The 25,155-nt window shown below is 32.8% G+C and overlaps 3 protein-coding genes across 16 annotated transcripts; 2 read left to right on the top strand and 1 right to left on the bottom strand.

Annotated features, from left to right (window-relative positions):
* Nucleotides 1-214: 214 nt before the first annotated feature.
* Nucleotides 215-10,701, bottom strand: LOC110668471 (uncharacterized). Of its 5 annotated transcripts, XM_021829713.2 has the most exons (12): nt 10,535-10,701; nt 10,106-10,165; nt 9,724-10,019; nt 7,139-7,216; nt 6,464-7,029; nt 4,631-5,251; nt 4,310-4,464; nt 2,997-3,184; nt 2,767-2,900; nt 2,324-2,673; nt 2,139-2,242; nt 215-651 (listed from the first exon to the last, which is right to left on the bottom strand). In XM_021829713.2, the coding sequence occupies exons 3-12, from the start codon at nt 10,013-10,015 to the stop codon at nt 581-583; spliced, it is 2,559 nt and encodes an 852-aa protein (XP_021685405.2). In that variant the 5' UTR covers nt 10,016-10,019; nt 10,106-10,165; nt 10,535-10,701; the 3' UTR covers nt 215-580. The 5 variants fall into 5 exon arrangements, with proteins under 5 accessions (XP_021685405.2, XP_021685404.2, XP_021685406.2 ...); XM_021829712.2 differs by having other exon boundaries at nt 9,724-10,165; XM_021829714.2 differs by lacking the exon at nt 10,106-10,165.
* Nucleotides 10,702-12,328: 1,627 nt separating this feature from the next.
* On the top strand, nt 12,329-14,943 carry LOC110668457 (uncharacterized). 2 transcript variants are annotated; one of them, XM_021829690.2, is made up of 5 exons: nt 12,329-12,644; nt 13,084-13,332; nt 13,977-14,055; nt 14,429-14,507; nt 14,587-14,943. In XM_021829690.2, the coding sequence occupies exons 1-5, from the start codon at nt 12,384-12,386 to the stop codon at nt 14,588-14,590; spliced, it is 672 nt and encodes a 223-aa protein (XP_021685382.2). In that variant the 5' UTR covers nt 12,329-12,383; the 3' UTR covers nt 14,591-14,943. The 2 variants fall into 2 exon arrangements, with proteins under 2 accessions (XP_021685382.2, XP_021685378.2); XM_021829686.2 differs by having other exon boundaries at nt 12,331-12,644; nt 14,599-14,943.
* A 4,117-nt stretch (nt 14,944-19,060) lies between these two features.
* Nucleotides 19,061-24,604, top strand: LOC110668470 (protein TWIN LOV 1). 9 transcript variants are annotated; one of them, XM_021829707.2, is made up of 8 exons: nt 19,063-19,996; nt 20,093-20,300; nt 20,391-20,455; nt 20,616-20,695; nt 20,838-20,893; nt 20,983-21,046; nt 22,838-22,922; nt 24,289-24,604. In XM_021829707.2, exons 1-8 carry the CDS (start codon nt 19,459-19,461, stop codon nt 24,357-24,359), a joined length of 1,167 nt encoding a protein of 388 aa, XP_021685399.2. In that variant the 5' UTR covers nt 19,063-19,458; the 3' UTR covers nt 24,360-24,604. The 9 variants fall into 9 exon arrangements, 7 of the variants coding, with proteins under 7 accessions (XP_058008824.1, XP_021685399.2, XP_021685401.1 ...); XM_021829709.2 differs by having other exon boundaries at nt 19,064-19,996; nt 20,983-21,041; nt 24,289-24,436; XM_058152841.1 differs by having other exon boundaries at nt 19,061-19,996; nt 22,838-24,604.
* The last annotated feature ends 551 nt before the right edge of the window (nt 24,605-25,155 follow it).

Here is a 25,155-nt window from a genome sequence, read left to right as displayed (position 1 = left end):
TAATTAGAGAAGTCTTGGATAGGAACGACTTCCAGCCATCAAAACAGCTTTCATATCATTAGAAGTACAAAATTTTCGATTTAAAAAATAGGCTTTACATTCCTCACCCGGAACATTTTCATTTCCATGCCAACCACAGTTTCAATTAGTCATTACATCAGCAGCTTGTGTTTCCTGGAATACGCATGAAAAGATAAAATACAACAAAGAGGTCTTAAACCAGATAATTATGGACCCCGCATCTATAACGTTACCGTAAAAAAATGGGGTGTACAGATTAGTGAATAGAATAGAATACACGAGCAAGAATGAATTCCGTGCTGTCATTGAAGTATTAAATCAGAACAATTCACACGGTTCAATCCATCTCCAAAGGGTATATTTCTCTCCCATTACGAGGGTATATGACAGCCATTGTGTCTCCAGGTCATGATTCACAATACATGAGGTGAGGGTATAACTTTCTTAAAATCAAGGAACACAAAATAACTAGGTGATACAAGTCAAGACAGCCCTTCGAATCGCTTTCCATGGTTGAAGATTAAATTTGGTAAGAAACAGAAAGTATAATTGATCCATCCTAAACAATCCCTGTGGAAATGCTTGAAGTTGCATTTATCTTCAGTGAGTGCTCAGGAATATAGGTCAGACCTGTACAACCAGAAAATAGTTACCCATAACAGCTCAAGCTGTTTAACTGGTCTTTTGAGTTATTAGAAAACATGCATCAATGGTGTGAGCTTGCACTATATCTTAGGGGTTCAGAACTTCTTTGGATAAATATGTTAATAGCCAGAACAGCACAAACAAAAGATAGTTACCCCACTAACACATTTGCTTGCTAAGGCCATTAAAGTAATATGGCCAACCAAAAACTTCCAACATTACAACCTTCAGGCTGAAGACTGCTGACTATTGGATGTTAGTGCATATTTGTGTGCAATAGCCATCCATGAAGAATCATGGTAATACTCAAAATACTTGCAACAAACAAGATAGCAATGTACCTTGGCACCAATATTAACTAATTATCTAATCATGAACACAAAATGCACATTTCTTCCGTATCATTGTCTAAAATCATGTATTGCATCAGGGTTAAAGCAGGATGGCAATGATGATCCATGCTATTTTTATTGAAAAGAAAAACCAACAAAGCAACGTTAGATCGTGAAAATACAAGTGGTTGAGGAAGAGATCTAGAAATCTCACTGAAACTACTTTGATACTAAATTGATGTAGAACCACACAAATAAAACACTCGACAAAAAAGAAACAATACTCTAAAAATTATTAAATTTCCCAATTCTCAAATAACAATTAACAAAGCTCTAAAAGAATACCTATATACCAATGAGCTTTAGCTCAATGGTGTTGGAGTCGTCTTCAAAGCTATAAGATCTCGAGTTTGAGTTTTAGTCAGCACCAAATAAACCAGAGAGAGAGAGAGAGAGAGAGAGAGAGAGAGAGAAGAAAAATATCTAAATTACATAGGTATTTGTAAACTAATAAGTAACCCTATTACTACTAGGATTATGAATCCCAAAACAAGAAAATACTAAACCAATACTAATTAGGTAATTATACACCTGCAAAAAGTTATTAAATGTTCCTAATAACAATAGAGTTCTTAAATAATAGGAACATAAGCTTCATTGTAGAAATAGTACTAGAAATTTGAATTAAAGATCTTAATTTCAAAATTAAAAATTATATTAACAAAATCTCTAGATCTAGTTTTCCTCACTGGACCACCACAAGGACAAAAACTATGGTGAGTTGATGGGCTAAATGCAACAACTTCAGAGTTTAGCTACCACTTGGTGCATGTAGTCTAAATATAATAAAATTTGAATCAGAACACAGAAGAAACATTTAGCCACCACTTGGAGCAAAACAAAGCCTTTTTGGATGAAATATCCCACTATACAAAAGTATTGTTTTTATGAGATATTTAACTATGCCTGTGATTATCGGAAAGGGCATTAACAAAAAATGAATAAAAGAGAGTTCATAATAATTAATGAAAAAGGCTTGGCCTCTATCTTAAAAGAAGAACAAACCTAGTTTATAATCAAAATATAGTTATTCAAATTTCAAATTAAGAAATCAGATGATGGATTCTGTAAAGATAATACCTTTCTCCTTAACATCAATCTGTAAAGTGTCCAGTGTAATTATGCCATCAGTCAATGGAAGTAGCTCAAGCTTGATGGTAGCTGTCGACCGAGCAGGAACACATCTGATGCAACCACACGTTGTAATTTGCTGTCTAAACAGAATCTGAAAAGGAAAAGAACAGAAAAAGGGAGTGTTGCATTACCCTAACGGAACTCTACTCTGGAGCCACAGGTGTGTGCAACCCAAACCATTACTGGGAATGACATCAGCTATAGGAGAAGATTGCCCATTAAAAGAAACAAAGTGAACTCCGACACTGCCACTCTGTTTTGGATTCCCTGATGAAGGCACAGAGCTCAGCCTCTGCATTGCAGCGCCATGTCTCTCCCCATTTATTCTACCTGTAGACTCAGCCAAACTAACAAATGGACCAATTGGTGCTCTTGGTGAACTCAAGGACCCCACTGAAGGAGGAGAAGTAAATGAAGCAGGAGCAAGAACTGTCATGGTTAGATCTTCAGATGTCAAATTTGATGCCTGAAGGGTTAAGACCTGGCAATTTCAACAAAGCAAAAATTAAATATCTCAAAACAAAACTAATATAAATGATAAATAACAGAAATTAAAACACAGAATAAGATAAACCTGAACTGGAAGCTGAAAGGCTCTTTCGTTAGGTCCAGAAGATTGACCCGACATTTCTGATGCAACAGATATCATAAGATCCCTTGAGATACGTGGTTGCCAACTAGTTGACTGCTTGAAAAATAACCTTGATTCTTCATTCAACGCAAACAATGAAACAAGAAAATTTAGAATAGGAAAAAGTAGAAAATATTATAGGTGATAAACTAAACCAAGAACAGGATGCTTACCAGTGTAGTTGCATCGACAAGACACCATAATTGCATACTGATCAGTATTTGAAACACTCCTCCTTCCTTCAATGTTATTTGATGCAATACGAGAACTTGATGACAGGGAAATTCTTTCACCATGAACTTTAAGATTCTTCTGCATAGTACATGCTGGTTTAAGAATAAAAGAGTGCTCTTCACCCCTCCTGCCACACAGAAACTCACAATAAGTTTGCAACAGATGTTACTTTCTCACCAATCCTAAAACTAAATAGAGACTCTTTCCATTCACAAAGAACCACAAGATACCAGCAACTTTATATATATATATATATATATATATATATATATATATATATATATATATATTCTTTTAATAACAGCAATTACAGTTTTTTTTTTAATAAAACCAGTATAGTTAACGCTTTCTTTAGCTATAAATCTATGCATCTACGAACAATTTTAGTAGTATGGAGACAAATCTAATGTAGATACAACACATAGGATCACACAATCTGAAACACGTCATTTTTGTAAATAACAAGTACAACAAAATAAAATTCATTCCTCCATTCCACTCAACCATTCCATATATCCTCTATCTTCTGCTTTTGCTCCTTTTATTTTTCTTCTCCACATAAAAACACAGGTGGTATAAAGCATATTTTGTAGGTTTTCTTTAACATATATACTATTCGTCTTGCCAGACATAATGAAAAGCAGAAGAGCATAAAGGGGATTTCTAGATGAATGAGCTGTCAAAACCTTCGCACAATGTAGACTGGATCTCATCAAAATCATCAGACACAAGCAATATTCAACAAATATTAACCTATCACTATCCAAGGTCATTTAATTTATAGGATAAAGGATTCAGTATAGTGATTCTATTCCCTATCTTCTGTGTTTTCCTCTCTAAAAAATTAAGCCGAGAACTGGCAACTAATCAATATGCAACACACCTATTAGCAGTATAAGGAGAGGTTTCCACACAATCCTAGATGGATGACAATGGCATCACAATCAAAGCTTCATTACAAATGTAAACTGCACACAAACATCAAGAATTTTCTTACTTAGTTCTCTTGAATGTAACAAAGGGATTGCTCCCACTAAAGAAAATTTATATACCAAAAAGTCCTCTTTTTAACCTTAGTCTAACTAGGTGTGTTAGGAGTACCTGAACAAGCAATATACCACTCATGTGCAAAATATTAACAAACATAAGGCATAAATCACCAAAATATGGGACAACTAAATTAACCAGGGCGTAATGCAGTTAAACAACTAATAAATAAGAGAACATTAAGATACCTAGAGGGGACAACAACCTGAGAGCTAGATTTGGTAAACAGTGGTTATTTCCAGTCTCAATGCATGCAATTGGTAATGATGAAGGTGATCCAGTCTTTGAAGCCTCCTCAAAAACAATTGTTATAGCATCTATGTATACCACAATATCGGGATTACTTCTTGGAGAAACATTCTGCAAAGCAAATTGATACATTAATTAGGAATTGGTAAAAACTAATAAGATTCCAATGAGCATCTAAATAGATGAATCAGATATATCATATGATTTTCAGAGGGGTAAGAGAGTACCGAGTACATATGTCACATAAATTGATGAAGTAGATAATCTAAATGCAAACCTTTATCTGGACACAGAGAAGATCATCTGTATTGCAATCAGCAGCAAAAGAATGGATTTCCACAGGTTGAATTATTTCAAGTTTCCTTGACCACCTCCTTCCTGGACTGTAGATTCCTTCCAACCCACAACGAACAGAAAATCTTTCTCGCTCTAACGATACACCTCGGAAAGATAAAAGACCTTCACCCCCTGTTTTTTGATTTTTCCATAACTTCTGAGATGAGAACTGGCTCAAGTCTCCAAGGTCAAAGCTGGGTGTAGAACTTTGGACTTTAACAGGTTGAGGAGATGGTGCAGTATTTTGAGGCAATGATGACATGGAGTAACTTCTAAAATGAGATAAGAGCTGAGAACCAGAAGGGTTAGACTTTTGAGAAGCCCTGCCAATTCCTGAACCAGAACCTAAATGAGGAGGAGATAAAGAACGAGCTGGAGGAGGAAGAGTGTTATCCAAAGGAAGCAACCATTTTAACAATTCACCATAAGGGTCATAATTCATGCCATTAAAGTTGTCCTGGTTCTCAACAGACAGCTGTCTCTCATGATTTTTCTCAAATTGAAGAATCTCAATAACAGGATCTCTCATAAAATTAACACCAATATTAACTTGTAAAAGTACCTGCATCCTTCCAAACAAAGAAATAGAATGATAATCGGTAGCCTGACCAATTAGTTAAAATGAACAAAGATAATTTCAGGCCTGGCCAACCTAGAAGGCAAGCCTAAATCAGGCAGGGCCAGACCCAGGGACCAAACCCCTCTATCCAAGCCTGGGGTTTTTGATGGGTCAGTCCAGTAGGATCCCAGGCCAATAAACACCTCTACATCCTTCTATACATTATCAAATGGGAACACTACATTATACAATACATTACAGATTTCTTCACAAATGCAACAAATATTTACATTGTCATTCCATAATTTGTGGATGCCCATCAAGAAGCTAATAAACCATTAAATGTTGCAAGTCAATCTGGATATAAATGGATAGTCTGGAGAAAAGTGTGTTTGCATGCAAAACAATTATGAAGTCATAAAAGATTGAATTTTACTTTAAAATTTTTCCTAAATACTTCAGAACTTGTCTCCATTTTCTTGTATCAAAGATGCAAAAAATTCAGACATAAATTCAATAAACAAATCTAGATTGAAGCTTAGCTTCTTAGGAAAAGATGCAAAAGACACAAACCATTCATGAAACTCAATTCTAAATAGTGACTGCAGAAGGAATCTTCTAGTCTATCCACTGTAAAAAGATTCTAAAACAGCAAGAAAAATAGGAAGAGAGTGTAATTACAATTGAAAAGATAAGGCCACAAGGCATCCTCCTCTGTATACACACATGCAACAAAGCCTTCCAATCATCCTTGGATGTTATTTGGCTACAGAAGTCTTCCTATGCATCTAAGGGACAAAGATTGAATACCATAATTTTGAGTTGTGTTTGCAAAATGCAGTACTTTTAAGAAAAATAATACAAGCCTAAGCCAACAATAGGCGTAACCAGACTTTTACTGAGTTCACTCAAAACAAAACGAAACAAAATGACGGGAACTACTTCAAAAATCAGAAACAAGGATTACATGGCTCAATTTATAAATCATCTATTTTGAAAACAATAAAGGGCTTTTATGATGATCAGTGACCATAACCAACATATCAGGCAGAGATATCAAGCACAAAATGCAGCTCCAACACTAAAAGTGTGTGTTTCGAGTGTAAGACAGAAACTGGAACTTCCAAAATGTAGGGAGTAGTTTTCAGAGCAAGAGTATTATGTCTCCAGATGAAAAAGCAAATTGTGAAGAACATAGAGGTCTCAGACACATACCACTATGTCTCCATTAGAGAGAGAGAAGCAGTTAACAGAATTTCTTGCTGCTCCACCAGAGGCGTGGGCATCAGAATCTCCTCTATCAATAATAGCACCAAGTCGAGACATGTTATTTGCAGTTTTTTTCGTTTCATCTTGACTGGAGTTCTGATCATCCATTTCAGAAGAGTTTGAATCAGGAGCACCTTTTTTTGACCACAGTGGCTCTCCTGACTCTGCAATCCTAACAAAAAAGTGAGAGTTCTTAAATCTTTGTAATAACGCTTCAGTTTGTCTTTTGTGATCTTCCATTCTGAGAATGGATTCACTGGCGGAGATACCCTTTTTTGGATCAATCCCCTTTTCTGATGGCCCATTCCCATTTTGGTCTATTGCTTGGTCATCAGTACTCACTTCCGCTTCTCCATACACCAAAACTGTTCCTTCTTTCATATTCTCATTTTGATTTTCAGGGTTTTGTCCAGTGCCATTTTTAGACATTACTGCAGCAACTTTAAATGGAGTAATAATCTCTGTATCCTGCTTGTATGCTGACAAACATGCCAGGATGTGAACTTGCTCGCCTGGAATGGAAATAGAATTCAGGTATCATACAATTAACACACATCTCCAGCATGTAAATACTGATGCATGTCAAGAACTGGAAGAACCAAGAGACTATAAGATAGGCACCAGGAAAGACAAATGACCGATCCAGAGAGCGTAATGAATGTATATCTGGAGCATTATTCCAACCATCAGGAAGCTGTCCTGCAAAAGCATATCAAGCATAAAAAACCAAAATAAAGTTATCAACCATATAAAAATTTTCTGATAAAGCATCAGGACCACAAAAACAAAAATCTTGGTGAAACTAATTTCTGGATGAAGTACAAAGCAAAACTTAGGAATAGAATAAATAACATGAAGAGTACTAATACATTTTAGAAAGAAGTTAAAAGAACAACTTTCACAAATGAGTTGGGAGAGTAAAAGAGGAACTTCGATCAAGATATGGGAGGGGTAAATATAACTCTTGAAATTATTGATCACAAGCATTCAATTTTTTTTTAGATAACACAATCATTCATGTTTGATTGTGTAACTATTTCGTAATTGAAAAAAGAAATATGAATCATAAATTTATGTCTCCAACTCCAACCATGTCAGAAAAAAAAAAAATAGAGTGAAAACTATCCCATTGACATTGTATTTAATATTCTCATAACACAGGTGCATGTCATAGATCATTTAATTTACGCCTTTTCATAAAACAAAGAAGAGGTCACCAATAGCAATTGCAACATCAACCAACCTAAACTGCACTCCATCCAGATGCCAGCCAAGCCAGAATTGTCCCTAGTTCTCACAAAACTTCAGTGTTTGATTAAAAATTGCCACAGTGATCAGTGAATGGAAGTAAACAATTTGTTAAAAATCACATCACTGTATTGCCAGCCTCAAAATTTGTGACAATTCAATCAATATGGCTACTATTTGAAACTTTGCTTGTAAACAAAAAAACTAGTTGGACAACAGGACACAGCACAGAACATACAGCAAACGTCTTTATTTGCTTATGTAATTTACATCATATCTATTTTCATAAATTGTTATCCTTGATGAGTTGCATATTATAGAGTCACAACCTTCATGGAGTTTTGAAAATCACTTTGAATAAGGGCTGAATTTGGAAAGATTCCATTAGCTAGTCTGGATCACACACTACTCATCCTCAGCTTCTTCAAAAACATTCCCCTCCTAAACGGTTCATAGGACCAGTAATCAAAAGTCAACAAACTGCCTGGCAGAAGACTTAGACTAAATCAAAATCCCAAACAGTTAGCAGAATACTGAAGCTTAAGAATTCACAGATATTCTTCCAAAGACACTATTTTCCGTATTGATGTCAGAGCCAAAAACACTTTCCAAGATAAACCAACCAAAAACTACTAATAGAAACAAGGTTTAAAGTTAGGAACAATCTTATCATGTAAATCAACACTGATAAAAAAGGACAAGAGAAACAGGACTTCACAGCCTAACTCATCCGAATACTTCAGATCAGGATCCCATTTTAACATAACAGTGAGGTTCACCAAGGACCTAGCACATAATCCAGGAAACCCCACCAACATGTCCACCAATCCTATTAAGCAGAAATAACATTCAAAATTTTGGCATCCTAGCAATCTCAACTCTTTATAAGCATTTTTGCACGTAAGACGAGAGTTATCTGCCATAAATATCACATCGGTAGCACTAGGGGCATACTTCAGGTACCCTCAATGACCTCTTACTTCAGTTATCCATGCTTTGTGCACATAATAATAAGGAAATTTATCAAAAGCATTGACCTAATAAAGATACTTAGATTTAGTACAAGAATTAGGCATTGATCTTTCCAATGTAAAGCAGAGCAAAGATGCTGAACATAGTATGGTTGAACTACAACATAAAACCAAGATGAAGGTTCAATTTAAGATAGTCACACTATGTTCTGTATTGATGTCAGCGCTCATACTATGTTCTGTATTGATGTCAGAGCCAAAAACACTTTCCAAGATAAACCAACCAAAAACTACTAATAGAAACAAGGTTTCCAGTTTAGGAACAATCTTATCATGTAAATCAACACTGATAAAAATGGACAAAAGAAAGAGGACTTCACAGCCTAACTCATCCGAATACTTCAGATCAGGATCCCATTTTCAGATAACAGTGAGGTTCACCAAGGACCTAACGCATAATCCAGGAAACCCCACCCAACATGTCCACCTATCCTATTAAGCAGAAATAACATTCAAAATTTTGGCATCCTAGCAATTTCAACTCTTTATAAGCATTTTTGCAAGTAAGACGAGAGTTATCTGCCATAAATATCACATCTGTACCCCTAATAGCACTAGGGGCATACTTCAGATCCCCCTCAACGACCTCTTACTTCAGTTATCCATGCTTTGTGCACATAATAATAAGGAAATTTACCAAAGGCATTGACCTAATAAAGATACTTGGATTTAGCACAAGAATTAGGCATTGATCTTTCCAATGTAAAGCAGAGCAAAGATGCTAAACATAGTATGGTTGAACTACAACATAAAACCAAGATAAAGGTCCAATTTAAGATAGTCATACTATAACCAGAATATAAGGGCGGATAAAAAATCTTCCAATGCTAAAAATACTCATCAAAGCAATAAGATGACTGTGCATGCATTCATACACACTATTGAATGAATCAATATAGACAAACTAACTAAAATGGTCAGGAGTACCATGTGGAATAGCAATCCATCCTTCTTCTTCAGAAACATCTGAGTGGTTTTCCACAACAAGAGAGCAGTTTTTTGAGCTCACACCACCAACGGTGCCATTTTCATCACCAATTCCCTGAGCCTCTCCATCACCACCTTCAGCTGTAGGAGATTGGGGAAATGGATCTTCAGCTATAAGACCCTCCAGAGTTGCTGACGGCTTCGATGCATAACGCGTGTCTGCAGAAGGTTCGTGTACAGGAACTTGTTCTGTCACCACGTTGTGGGTAGTATACCTTTGCAGAAAATTCATTGTCCTAGGAAGAGTATCAGCATATTAGAATTTGTCATTGGATGTGCCAATTAGCTATCACATGAACAAGCAAGAAGTTTAGGCGTATGCCTTATCCGCCGGTGCGAGGAAAAAGGAGGGAGGAGAGGAGGGGGGCCAGAATTTCACTGCCTGATAAAAAGAGTGTATACCTCACAAACTTTAACAACAAGGCAAAATATAATGAAACGTGATGTGATTAATAAAGCCATCTAAATCATGATTAGCTTCATCCTTCTTCATGTGACACTAAGCCATGGAACAAAGAACGAACACGGAGAGAGAGGCAAATCAAAAGCACAGATGAAATATAATGTGCCAAAACCAGCCAATTCATGAACTTTCGACCCAATCAGTGAAGACAATTTAATGTGTAAGGAGGATAAGAAGGCAAATCAGTATGAAGCACGCTTAGGCATCAGTGATCGGTGATTCGACAAATATGGGTCCTATAGGAGATGATGATTATGGAATTTTTTGTGAAATGAGAGTGATTGTTACCTGATCGAAGATCAGACCGGAAATCGACCTGAGAAATGATAGAGAACCACTTTCAGCGCGGAGAGATACGAGTAGCAGGAGGTGCAGAGACACCTTTCGGGCTTGAGAGAGTCTGGGTTTCTTCACTCAAAATAAAGGCCCCTCTGTTCAACCATGACTCAAAACTCTCATCCCACAGCCCAAGTTTTTTCATTTTGAAAGTGTTATTTATTTTTTTATTCTAAAAATTTTAAATAAAAAATATAAAATTTAATATATGTTATATTTAAATAATTATTTTTGCATAATATTGTTTCTCTTTTGAAGATTTTTTTTTTTCTTTTGAAGGTATCAACTTAATTTATTGGTAATTTTTTTTAATTTTAGCTGAAAATGTCATTAATTTGTTAAAATGTCATATTTTTGTTGAAGTATCTTCCACAAATTTGATGATTTATCCAATTGAAGTCGGTGTTCATTTTTAAATAATTTGTAATTTGCATAATTATTTCTAACTCCTTTATTACTCATAGTTATAAACAAGTAGCTAAAAAAAAAAAAAAAACTCTCTCTCGAGAGAAAAGGTACCAGCAGAACCAGTTGTGAAGTTGATGTCATGGCAATTATAGTGACCTTAATGGATAGATGATATAAGAAAAGTTATCAATGTGTTATGCATAAATTTAATAAAAATTAATTTTTATATATTTAATCAAAATTTTAATACTTTACTTTTTTATTAAAATTATTTTTAATATTTTTGTATAATTTTAATTATTCTAATTTATAAACGTAATTATAATACTTTCATTTTAATTTTTTTAAAATTTATTTCTTATTTTAATTTTTCAATAAAATTATATTTTTATCACTTTTCATTTATTTTCTGCGAAAAATAAATTAATTAATATATAGTTAAAATATAACATCAAGTATAAAAATAAATAAATAAATAAAATATTAAAAATATAAAATTTTTATGATATTAATGGGTAAATAATAAAGATAAATAAAAAATAAAGATCAAAGGAAATGTATGCAAAATTAATATTCCAAACTCATCTTTACATATATCTATAAATAGTTATATTTGTCTTTTTATTATTATTCTTTTTTGTAATTGGTGCTACTTAATTTTTTAGTTTTGGATTCAACTATCTCTACAAAAAAAATTATAAATTAGTAGAAATATAAATAAATTTGGAAAATCAATATTAATAAAACTTGAATAAAACAATAAAAATAGAATTAAAAAATTAAAAAAGATTAGATGATAGAAAAAAAAAAAAAAATTAAATATTAATGTAAATTTAAATAAGATATTTAAGTAAATACCATTAAAAGATAGAGGATTTTCTTAAAATTCTACATAACAAATTTTAGAAAATTTATGCCACATAATAAACTCTTAACAAGATTTTGCTTATTTTAGATAGATAGATTTGTGTTTACCATTTAGCCAATATTCAATTAAATAACTTTATTAAAAAGAAAAAAGCTTAAAAATGAAGCCTAAAAAAATATAATCTATAATTTACCATGTATTATGAAGAGAATCTCTGATTATGAACCTTCAATTAATAAGCAATATATAAGTTTTTATAAGTAATAAAACTGAAAAAGTTATTTATATATATAAAGAGTAATTTCAATGATTATTTAGTTTTGCATGGGAAAAAGAAATTTAATTTCTCATTTTCGTTTTTCTTTTAAGGAAAAAAAAGAGCCAGTAGTTCACTGATGTTGGAACCAAGCATAAAGAAACGACGTAGTTTCATATTTTAAGTGAAAATTTCATAAACTCACGCCGGCGGCTGCAGCGCTGATCCAAAGGACTATTTTTGCGTGCCGCAAAAGGAAAATAATTGAAATGTCGAACTCAAATGAACAAACCACAAAAGAAGACCAAAGGCCCAGCGATCAAAACCCTAATCAATCCCAAGAATGGGAGACCATGGCCCGAGCTTGGCTCAGCGCATTCCCCGAGGCCAAAGCCGTGAGCACCACCGAGGTCGAGGCTTGGATCGACTCTAACCGTGGCTCTTTACCGGCCGACCTCCAGTCCATGCCCCGAGCCGACCTCATTGATCGCCTCCTTGCAATTCAAAATTACATGAGGTTGCCCAATCAGGTATCTTTACTATAATCGCAACTCTGGTTAGCCTATATTTCTGAGAATTTGATTAGAAAAATTATCTGTATTGACATGCAATTTAGGAACGCCTATGATAGTTTTGAGTGTGGAGTTTATACAATAAATAACGTATATGAATGGATGTGTTGCTGCTTACAGCGCTATAATTTTATATTTTAGTGCTAGTTTGCTGCAAAACATTGTTGTTGGAGCAAGAAAACAACTTTGGAAATGTTTTTAACTTTGCTGCACTTGTTGGCTGTTTGATTAAGGATGTATACGACGCAACTACCTCTACTGTAAAAGCGATCAAACAAGGAGAAGGTGGAATTCCTTAATAATTAATGATGGGCTTTCGCTTTTGTGAAATAAAGTTTACTCTTTATTTCCATGTTTCCGTATGCAATCAGATTAATTTCCATCTTTCCTTTATCAGGCAACAAAAATGATTCAGGTTGATCTTCCACATGTTCGATTTCAACGGACGGATCAATGGCTACCTGTTTATTCCTGGTTGGAATCTTTAGATAAAGATGAAGTGGTCAAGTCTAAAGATATTTCTGACTGGTTAACTGAAAATCCAGAGGTCAAAGAACAGCTATGCTCCAAACATGCTAGATACCATTTGATGCACTACATTAAGAAGTGTCATATGAAGATACTAAAGAGGAGGGAAAGGAAGAAGGTAGCAGATACTTCTCATCTTTGCTCTCTTTCTCTCTCTTTCTCTCTCTCTCTCTCTCTCTCTCTCTCTCTCTCTCTCACACACACACACACACACACACACTTTAGGAAACTGTTAGTGTCCTAGCTGGTGCCTGAAACATGGGAATAGTGTGTTCCAACTTCCAACATCTACTGTCATAAACTTCCTGTTGGTGATGCTTCCTCCATCTCATAGCTACAAGTAAAATGTTTGTTTTATAACCTATTTATTTAGTTAATTAATTGAGGTCCTAACTGCTGAGTTTACCAAGACAATTTGGACTTTGAAAGTAATTAGACTCTAGGCTTGTAGTGATTATTGATGGCAAAACTTTCTGAACATGATAATTTAAAATTTAAATGGGAAGTTGTTTCAGTTGGAGAAGGAAAAAACTCGGTAGCTGAAAATTCAACAAAAAGCCATTCATCTTAGGTAGTTGAGCATATCAGATAAGAAGATATTTTTTTTATTTTTCTTAAAGGAGCACAATAAAGAAATGCCTTTGGCCGACAAGTTCATATTATGAAGTTTAAGACTCTTTTTTAATCAATTGATTTGACCGTGGTATTTGTGTTCTATTTGTATTGAGCATGCTAGTTTATATGGCTTATTGACTTGAACAGGGATTGCAGCAGACTGACAAAACAACCTCTCCAAAAGTTCACAAGATTGTGGATACTAAGGAACTATCATCTCTTCCGAGTATGTACCTGTCATAGATTCTTAGATCTTTTTTATGCATTTATGAAAAATGAAGATTTTTTTTTTTTTTAGGCTGTGCTTCCAAAAGTGAAAATCCATCCCATAAAATGGCTTCATTACATAAAATTGATCCATCATATAATAGGGGGGAAAATGACATGAAGTCCTTTTCAAGTTTTAATTTAATCTCGTTATAAGCAAGGGGATGACTCTAATTTGTTGATATAAATGTAAGAGCAGACTTGATTCAAATGATGCACATAGACATAGAATACATAAATTGTAGTTGGATTATAAATCTGCATTCAAAAATACATCTTAAATTAGACATAGCGTGTTGATGCTGTATTTTGTCCCGCAATGCATTTGCCAGGCAATCTTTCGAACAATATACCTAAGGATAGTGACTTGTACTTGGCCAAACGAAATGAGGCGCTTCAAAAATATCAGATGTAAGTGATTCTTTTTCCTTTGGTCAGTTGATTTCATCCTAGCATTTTCAAATTTGATGTTCCTTCACTAGCTGTATAGATGAAATTTCAGTTTATTGGAGTTGGAGAAGAAGCTTTCCCCGCACTTTTCAAAGCTACAGCCTGTGCAGAAATGAAGCAATGATCAATGGCAATTTTCTGCCTACATAGATGTGAAGCAGCTCAGTTGGGGCAAATGTTTCCTATTTGTTTTTTCATTTTTTAGCCCCAAATTATGAATCTCTTTTTTTTTTATTTAATTTCTTCTTGTAAATAACTAACCGAGGGTGCTTCTTCTGAATGTACCACAAGTTTTTGAAAAGTTAAATGTATTTCTGGTTCCCTCATCAGATATTTTGTTTAAGAAATCTATTTATGTAAACCAGTATGTAAATATAAACAGGACAGTTCTGGTTCATATATGCCCTTAACAGTTCTGCTTATATTCTTCTGCCAGTAATGGTATTGATTTTGCCATTTCTGGCTGTTTCTTTTAGAAGAGAAAAAAGGGTTCAAAGGAAGTCTTGATAAAAGGTTTAACATATTCAATAATTGATTCATTAAAATGGTGAGTACTTTTCTTAGAAGAAAAAAAAAACTTAAATATGTTAAAATTTATTAAAAAAATTATAAATAAATGGTTAATTAACTTATATTAATCTTATACATATATGAAATTTTATTAATAAATTACATATACTAAGAATTTATATTATTTTACAACTTATATGTTTTATAAATTAATTATTTAGTATTTATTTAAATATACTAATAATTAATTAAATATGTTATTTAATTTAATAAATTAGATTATATAATAGTAAAGGATAATAGTTATCAACAATTATAATTATGTGAATCAACAAAATAATGAATAAACTTATCTTAAATAATTATTGCTAAAAACATTCTTGAAAACTACTATTTTTTTCTCTTAAAATGTCATCTGGTGAAAGTTAAAAATTTTAGAATTCTTAAAGAGAAATCAAAATATAAAATTAAATTTTTAAATTTGTTGTTATTATTATTATTATTATTATTATTATTATTATTATCCTATAAATAATTTGTGAGAATAAAATAATTAATTAAATGTGATGTTATTTTTATCAATTACTTTTACATATAGTATTATAAATTATTCTTTTTAAACAATAGTTAATATCATGTATATTTTTATCTTGTAAAATTAAATTTTTATTAATAAATTTTTTTATTAAAAAATTAAAAAAGTGATTCTATTTTATATTACCTATAATATAATAAAATAATACAAAATATGTTTATAATAACTAAAATAAAGTATTTTAAATTATATATAGAGAGAGAAGGGGAGAGAAAAGACAAAAGAAGAAGAAAAGAAAATAGAAAAATTATAAACAAATATCGAAAAGAGACATCAGAGGATTTTTAGTTAGAGAAAAAAATAGAGTGTGGTGTATCATCAATTGTGTATTTAAAAAATTAACATTAGCAAACAGCATTAGAATAAAGCTAATATTAAATGTAAAATAAGTCAATAATTAAAAAAAAAACCTTAATTTTAGGTCATATCTATTAAATTTATATGATTTAAATTCGATAACGGCACAATGGGAATCAATTTTAAAGAATATAAGGTAAAAGAGAAAACTTAAAATTTGAGACTCTCATTTTTTATATTTTAAAAGTGAAAAAAGACTAATAAAGCTATTCATGTTTGACATTAAATTTATATAATTTAAAATTTAAACTTTATTTGTTTCATGAAAAAATAATTTGTATTTAAAAAATATTTTTTATGAAAAATATTTTTAATTATTTAGTTATAATATTAAATTAATTGTATATATTTATGTTTAATATATATAATTATTTTATATATTTGTAAAATAATTAAAATTTAGAAAATGATTTAATTTTCTTTTTAATAAAAAAATATTTTTCATCAATATTTTTTTAGTGCATCAAACATTAAAAAATTATAGAAAATATTTTTTAATCAAATATTTTATATGAAATAAATGAACTTTAATAATTTAAAATTTTTAATGAAAAAAATATTTATCACAACAGAAGTAATGGATTTAGTTGAGATAAAACAAATTAGCAAAGATTCCACAACTAAAACCATGAGTCAGGGAGAAGAGTTTAAAGAATTGCCTTGAAAAGTTTTTTTTTTTTTTAAATAGGGGATTCCAACAAATCTTTGAATTATTTTTAGTTAGAAAATTAAGAAAATAGAGATTCAAACTTTAATTTATTAAATGAGTAATATGTATTAAATTAAATTGAATTATCTTAAATAATTGATCGATTTAAAAAGAGTTAAAATTTATACATATATTTTTAATAAGACTCATTATATTTAATGGTAAGAATTATTATAATTTTTAATAATATATTAATAATTAATTCAGTAATTGTATACATTCTGTAGACAAGAAGCTTTCTTTTGGAAAATGAACACTGCAGAATGACGCAGACGGATAAGAATCAGCATCGGTTTTTCTGTTTTTTCTCACTCGTTGCTTTCAAGTGATCTCGACCCTCCATTTTACTGATCACGACCTAATGCGGCGGTGACGTTTGGGCCCACTGCACTGCACTGGCCCTGACCCCACATTCCCGCGCATCTGAGTTGGCGGTGACGTTTTCCTCTGCTTTTGTAATTTCTACTACTACTATTTTTTTTTTTTTTTTATGAATTTTAATTTTAATGTTAAACTAAAATGAGGAAAATCATGTAATCGTAATTTTAATTTTAGCCTCTAAAACTATTAATTTCGATTTAAAATCTATCTGAATCAATTGTGGCCACTGGCCAACCCTTTGTCCACTTAAAAGAGAAGAGAATCATAGAAATGAGTATTCATTTAATTGAATTGAATTTTTAATTAATTAAATTATTAATTAATTTTAAAAATATTAATTGAATCATATTAAAATTTATTAATATTACAAATATTTAGTGGCTTATTGATTATAATTGAATTAATAAAAAGAAAAATATATATATTTATATTATTAATTAATTGAAAAAATATTAATAAAAATGTAAATATAATTTTTTATTTGTAAAAATTAATAAATATGATTTAATATTAATAATACAATAATTATAAATTAAATATTATCATAAAATAATTCTAAATAATATAATATTAATAAAATTATAATTAATATATTAATTAATAAAAATTTAATTATCTAGATTAATTCAGTTATTAAATTAAACCAAACAGATAATTAAAAAAAATTATATTTATTAATAAAAAATTTAACCAAATTGAATTCACTCTTATTAAAATATCAAAATTTCATCGATTTAATCTGATTATTTGATTATAATCAAATAATACACATCCCAGAGAAATCATTAAAATTTGTTAGAGATGATAATTATTTTCTATCTCAATTAGATTCACCATGTATTTTGTTAATTTTTTTTATTGGTGTCAATTTTGATATATTGTGGGACAATAATAAAGAAAAGGTCTTTCTATCCAAATTCATGTAACCTTTCCCCACAATAATATATTTTTATTAAAAAATAGTTTATTTTATTTATTTAAATATTTAAATATTAACATTTTAATAAAAATATAAATATACTATTAAGATTATATTTAAAAACTTATACTTCCAACTTATAATTATTTTTTAATAAATAAATTTATATTATTTAATAATAAATTTAAAAAAAAAAAAACAAAAGTTAAAATTCTCCACCTGACCCAAACTCCTGAGGCAAGAAAAAGGAGGAGTGATCCATTATCGAACCGCCCAGTTACCATTTCCAAAAATTGTGGCGGAATTGAGAGGACTTTCGCAGGCAAGATGCCTTTGAGGAAATGAACTCGAATTATGCTGATCTATTAACAGGTTGAGACTTAAATATTACAGGGTTGTAAATTGCCTGATTATAGAATTTTATCCGCAGATTTCTTTTTGTTTTCAAAAAAAAAAAAAAAAGCATCATCACCCACCACCACACACCAACACCCAGCCAGTAAAATATGTCCAGATGTTTTAATTTAGCGTTGCCACTACGATATCGAATCCGCCGTTTGCACATTTTAAAAGGGTAAGAACACCTAACACGGTGAGGATAGGCTTCCCCAAACTGGAAGGAGCTCATTGGGGAACATGCAAGATTACAACCGCATTCCCAATTGGAGGCTCGCCTCGCTTCCTGTTTTTAACATTTGTGCCTGGAGGATTTGCCTTTTGCATTATTGCTTCGGGACCCACATGTCTTTTCCCAATTATTATCACAATCACATCCTCTTAAACTTTATTATAATTTCTAAATTTCAATCTATGCATACAAATGGCAAAAATTATAATTAAAAGAAAATTAAAAATATTAATAAAATTTAATTAATCAATTACACTAAAAAAAAAAAATTAAGAATCTCTATCAAATTAATTGTATTAATTTTTTCATTATTTTTGACAAATTTGGTAATTTTTTAAAATGAGTTTAAATATTTCATAACTCTATTTAAAGTAAGTTTAAAGTTAGAAAAATAGTACTATATTGGATTTGTAGTGAAGTAAGCCATTATAACTTAACAATTGCCATGCCTACTTGCAATCAAGTTCTTGATTAGCAGCCTCTCATTCATTGTGACACAGAGAAAAGAAAGAAAGAAGATAAATTTGTGCAATACAAAGCTCAAACAAGGATTGATGTGTATCTCTGAGTCATCCATGTTCATTCACCAAGATATTTTTCCATTTCTTCTCAACTCTACGCCTCACTCTCACACAGGCTATGTAGCTTGAAAACGATTCTCTCTTTATCTTTATACGATTCTTTGATTCAATCTAGAATTCACTTCATCTATCTTTATTCTTTTCTTGTTCGCTATTTGCATTAGCTGTGCCACATGGGATTGGGGCTGATTTGCAAAGCAAGGATACACAATTTCAAAGGGGACCAATCCAAATGGATTCATACTTGGCTTTGATTGAACAATCGTTTAATACTAGTTACTCTATCTGGGCACGGGAAGCTCTCGATGAATTGCCTGAATGTTTTACCATCACCGATCCTTGCATCTCCGGCCACCCGATTATCTTCGCCAGCAGTGCCTTTTTGAAGATGTCTGGCTATTCTAAGGACGAGGTTATCGGCCGAAATGGAAGGATTTTTCAGGGTCCTGAGACTAACCGGAGGTCCGTCATGGAAATCCGTGAGGCGATTCGGGAGGAGAGGGCGCTGCAGATCAGTTTGTTGAATTATCGCAAAGACGGCACGCCGTTTTGGATGCTGTTTCACATAAGCCCTGTTTTTGCTAAGGAGGATGGGAGGGTCATTCACTTTGTAGCGGTTCAGGTGCCCATTTTGAGTAGGCAGCGGCTAAACGGGTTGAGTTTGAGTGAGGAAGGGTCAGGATTTAAGGAGATTGTGTTTGGTTCGTGTAGGAGAGAGGTTTGCTCGATGGATATGTGTCGGGTTTCGGCATTGGATTCAGATAGTAGAGGTCTCTATTTCAAGCTCTTAGTTGGTTTCATCCTGAATTTGAGCTTTCTACTTGTAATTGGTGCTTTTTTTGGGTTAATGGGCTTGAGTGTTACAGGATTAAATACCGAGGAACCATGCGAAGCTAGTGAGGCAGAGAAGCGAAGAGCAGCATCTGCCATTAACAATATTTTGTCTGTACTAACTCAATATAGCGAGTCAACTGGCAAATTGGTGTGTGGAAAAAGATGCAGCTCACCTGGAGCAACCCTTATCAGTTCATCTTTAAATATATCTCTTGGTAGAATCAAACAAAGCTTTGTATTGTGAGTTGTTTCAAATTCCTATTTATGTTCTTTTTCTGCGTAAAAATTTTCTTTACAAGATTGCTAATGCTTCTGCTTTTGCATTTGCAGGACGGATCCGCACTTGCCAGATATGCCTATAGTTTATGCAAGTGATGCCTTCTTGAAATTGACAGGTGCTCAGTGCTTTTATGATTTTGATACTTCTCAAATATAAATCATTTTTAATGCTTAATTTCATTGGTTGACATAGATTTATTTGTAATTTAAGGTGTCCAAATCTCTGAACAATTTGAAATTGCTCAGCCACTTGTGCCATTTTGTTATGCATTGTAGGTTATGCTAGGGATGAAGTCTTGGGGCGCAATTGTAGATTTTTAAGTGGAGTTGAAACAGATTCCTCAGTTCTTGAGAAGGTACAAATTTCCTTTTTTCCATTTTCATCTAGTTTTACTATATTTATGCCTGTGTGGTGACTTGGAATATGGGTTTCGTGACTTGTAATATGGTTTTCTCGACTGAAAACTTATGTGATGGATTTTTTTTCTTTTCCTCCAGATAAGAGAAAGCATTCAAGCTGAACAAGCATGCACAGTACGTATCTTAAATTACAGGTTGATACTTTTAACTATTCTTCCAATTTGTTTGATGGAAATGGATTTTTGCTCATGGGTTCTCAATAATGGCTTTCCTCCTTTACTAGGAAGAATAAGAGTACATTTTGGAACCTTCTTCACATATCACCTGTTCGTAATGCTACAGGCAAGGTACTTTGCATGCATAAATTTCTTTTATTATTTTTCACATTTTTAATTGTTGATAATGTGATGGGTTTAGATCCTTTTGCTGGTAGCATGCAGCTTGATTCAAAGCAGTGAAAAATGGTAGTTAGTTTCGTTTTTTTTTACTCTAGTCAACTTTGCACTTTGTTTTATTAGACTTTTTCTTATGATTGTCAGATAGGAGTATATCTTTTTACCGTAGACATTGAACTTCGGGTCTTGTATTTGGTTGTCAATTTGTATGTAAACGGTTTAGAATGACAGTTTAGTAAAATTTAGGGAATACTTCTTACATTTCACTAGGTTTTCAGGCATTGCAAGTACCACAAAGTCCAAATTCCAAAAGAATTCTTAAGGAGACTAGGGATTTCAATCTGTGTTCTTTTTTTTTCCCACGTGTCTGTTTCTCCATGTGCTATTTATACCCATTGTTGTTTGTATGCAAAGGATGTCAATCTGCACAAAGCTTCTCTTAGTATTCAGAATTGGGAAATGGGTGGTGCTGAATCATCTTCTTTTTGTATGTGGACAAGATTTGTTTAGAAAATTTAAATGTTTATAAGGCAGTTGTCCTTGCAACTAAAGTTGATTGTTTAAAAATATGGGTTTTCAATAGAGTGGGGTTATTTCCAGAAACATTTGTGCTAAACACACAACCTCCTTATTGAAGTGGAACAAAATATCCTTTTTCTCATGGTCTTCCTCTCTCAATTCTGTTGCTGCCCCATTTCTATCCTGTAACTCCATCTCTCTCCCTCTCTGTCTCTGTCTCTGTCTCTTTCTACCTCTCAATGATTGCCTACAAAATCATCATCTAAATCTATCTCAAATTTCCAATTTCTAGCTTAAGTTAGTCTTAATTTTCCAATTGCTGATAAAGAAATCTCAGCATGTTTTCTTGTTCAGATTAACAATACAATATGAATCTCCTTTTCATTGCCTGAGAAATGTGACTTTCCTGTGATAGAATGGTCAAGCCAGTGCTTCCTGCTGCCAAAAAGGGTCTCGTGCCACCCTTAGAAATTTATGATTGATTATCAACCCCATGCTTTACCCAGCATCAATCAATGATTCTAACCTCATTCTCTAACTCTGTTCACCATCCAATCATCATAGTCAAAACAAGCACAAAATGCAGTATTTGGACAAACAATGGACCACTCTTTTCTGGAAAAACATGTGCCAAACTTGCAGAGTTGGGGGTGAATCAGGTTATCAAGAATCCTGGGATTTGTTTCAATGCCAATGGAGAAGCTCTGATATCAGCAGTGAAAAGAGAGAGAACAGTGGACTGCAGCTGCCAAATGTATCTGTGTCCATCAAACTCTTTTGCTTATTTGTTGTATGGATCAAACTATTTTACATAAAAGGGCAGACATTCATATTTACCCGGCAAGCAAAAGAAGCCAAAGTCTTCAATATTATATGGTGATTTTAGGGCATCTTTGAGAGAAAGCTTGGGAGACACAGATAGAGGGGATTGACAGGGAGGGGGTGAGAGAAGGAAAATGGAGGGGAAAAAATCTTATAACAGAGACAGGTTGGTTAATTATAAAATTTGTTGTGGTTTACTCAGACCAAATATAGTTCTTCTGTTTGTTGGGGGGATGAAAATATAAATGGTAGTCTTAAATCCCCCATCAAGATCGAATAATTTGAGATGTATTTACTTTTCTGGACTATATTATCTTATTTGACTGGGGGGATGTTATGTCAATTGTGCTGATTTAGGAAAAGAAGAATTCACCGGGTTCTTTTGCTTACCTTTTGTTTCAGTTACTTGGCTTGGAACATGGTTGCTGTTCAGCAGCTCAGCTATATCAGACAACCTCAACCAAAAACCATTTTAACGTCTTTCTTGGTTACTTTACTTCTTCCTTCTTCTCTCTCCCTGTCTCTCTCTCTCTCTCTCTCTCTCTCTCTGTCTCTCTCTATATGTCATGTGTGTATGCCTCTAATAATCACCATATCAAATACAATTCCTCACAGTCACACTATACATGTGGTTCAGGCTAACCCTCTCAAACTGTTGGCCATGGATAATGATTGTTGATTATATCTCATTTTTGTAGAACTTCAAGAGATAAATACAGTTGTTGTTGTACCCATTTTATCAATTTATGGTGGTCCAATCTTAAACATTGTGAAAAGGTGAAAGATGCCATCCACAATGATAAGTAGAAGTAGAGAAAACCATTGCTTTTTATGCTTCTAGGGTTGAAGCACAGGAAATCTATACACATATACACATGTATATCCCTCAGTTGTCATTGTCATTTTCTTGGGCTGGTTATTTGCTGTGGCAGGTAGCCCAAGGTCTATGAAACATATTAATACCCCATCAATATTTGGCTGTTTATTCGTTGGAAATTCCATGGTCCCCTATTTTTCTGCTTGTTTAAGTTTTTCTGAGGAGTTTCAGAATCGTAATGCCATTATCTTGCTGTGTCAATAAACTATAATACAACTTGTGGAAGAAATATATCATTGAAGAGAGCTATAATTCTGGTTGCTGTTGAAGAAATTTATCATTGAAGTGACAGGCTTACCCATTTAGTAATGACCTCACTTGTCAACAAAGTGTAGGTACAGCAGATGCCAAGAGGGTTGGGAATCTTTAGTATTAAGGTTGTAGGTGTTCTATTCTAGGTGTAAAATTGATGGGAGACTGCCAGTTAAAGATTTAATACTGCCTAATTTAGGAAGAAATTGGGAAATCAATTATATTGCTTTCTTATTTGGGTCAGGGTTTCTCATAAGCATTTTGATTAACTCTTTGGTGTTATTATTTTCATTGAATTGATGATATAATTGAATTACCAACAAATTGGTCTTCTTGCCTTTGTGTTCTGATGAGGATGATTCTAAGCTAAAAATACCAAATGGCTGTGGATATGAGAACATGAACATATTGGTTTCCACTTTCCAGTAAGTTGGATGTCAGCAGCTGAGAATGATACATTGTCAAAATGGGAAGGAGTTCTTTTATATATTTTGACAATGTGGGCGATTTATTGCTTTTTACTATTGATCATGAACTGCTGGTGTTAGTTACACAAGCACCTTGGCATGTAGTTCATTCAATCTTCATTCTTGCTTTGCCCAGTTGTTTTATTTTGGTTTAAATATCTTCCAATAGTTTGGATTCTAATTTTAAGGAAATAAGACCAAACATGTGATTTCTTTATGCAATTCTTGTCTTTCTTACTGGGTGTCTGACTGTTCAGATAGCATACTATGTGGGTGTCCAAATAGAAGAAGGGTTTCAGAGCCAGGAAAGTCATGGATTGAACCCTGAGATGAGGCAGCTTAGTTGCGTAGGTGCGGTGAGGGTAGCTGTAAGAAGTACATCAATTGGTGCCGGCTCCTCTAAATCATAGGATATAACTTCAACATTCTTTGCTGCTGGTTACTGGTTTTGAAAGAGGATTAATACTCACCCTGAAATTCATCATATTATCTTGTAAAGGCTAGAAATGGGGACCCTGATGGATTCTTGTGATATTCAAATTGTCAATATATAAAAATATGATTGAGGATTCACGTGTGTTTCAGCTATTAGAAATTAGAATTGTTGAGCTGTGCAGATTAGTTGATGCGTGCTCTATAGATCCATAAACTACAAATTCAAAAAAAGCAACCTAGTGCAGGATTCGGCTTAAATAAAAGTGGGACGCTGATTATTTGCACTGGGCTTCGATGCTGGGCTCTGTATAATTGGAAGGTGAAAATAGAAGGCATTTCTTTTGATAAATAAACAAACACAACGTCGACATCCTTGACCTTGATTTTAGATAATACTCAAAAGAGCATCATTCATATCGAAGAACATAAAATTATGAATTTAAACCCTATTCGAAGTTAAATAAGCCAAAATAAAAAATTTAAAAATGACTCAAGCTAAATTACATGATGCTTTATCAACGATACATAGAGACTCCCAAAAAAACAACCTTCAGTTGAGGTTATGATTCTCCAACGCGTGCCTTTCTTTCTTTCTTCTTCTTTTTTTTTTTTTTTTTTTTTTTCAATTGTGTAAATTTTATTTTGTTATAAGACGTGTACTGAATAATTGAGTTATCTAATCACATTCT

This window comes from Hevea brasiliensis, chromosome 9 (genome assembly GCF_030052815.1).
Source record: "Hevea brasiliensis isolate MT/VB/25A 57/8 chromosome 9, ASM3005281v1, whole genome shotgun sequence".
In the NCBI taxonomy this organism is placed as follows: domain Eukaryota; kingdom Viridiplantae; phylum Streptophyta; class Magnoliopsida; order Malpighiales; family Euphorbiaceae; genus Hevea; species Hevea brasiliensis.
Note: the sequence above shows the minus strand (reverse complement) of the source record. Positions and strands in the feature narration are given on the sequence as shown.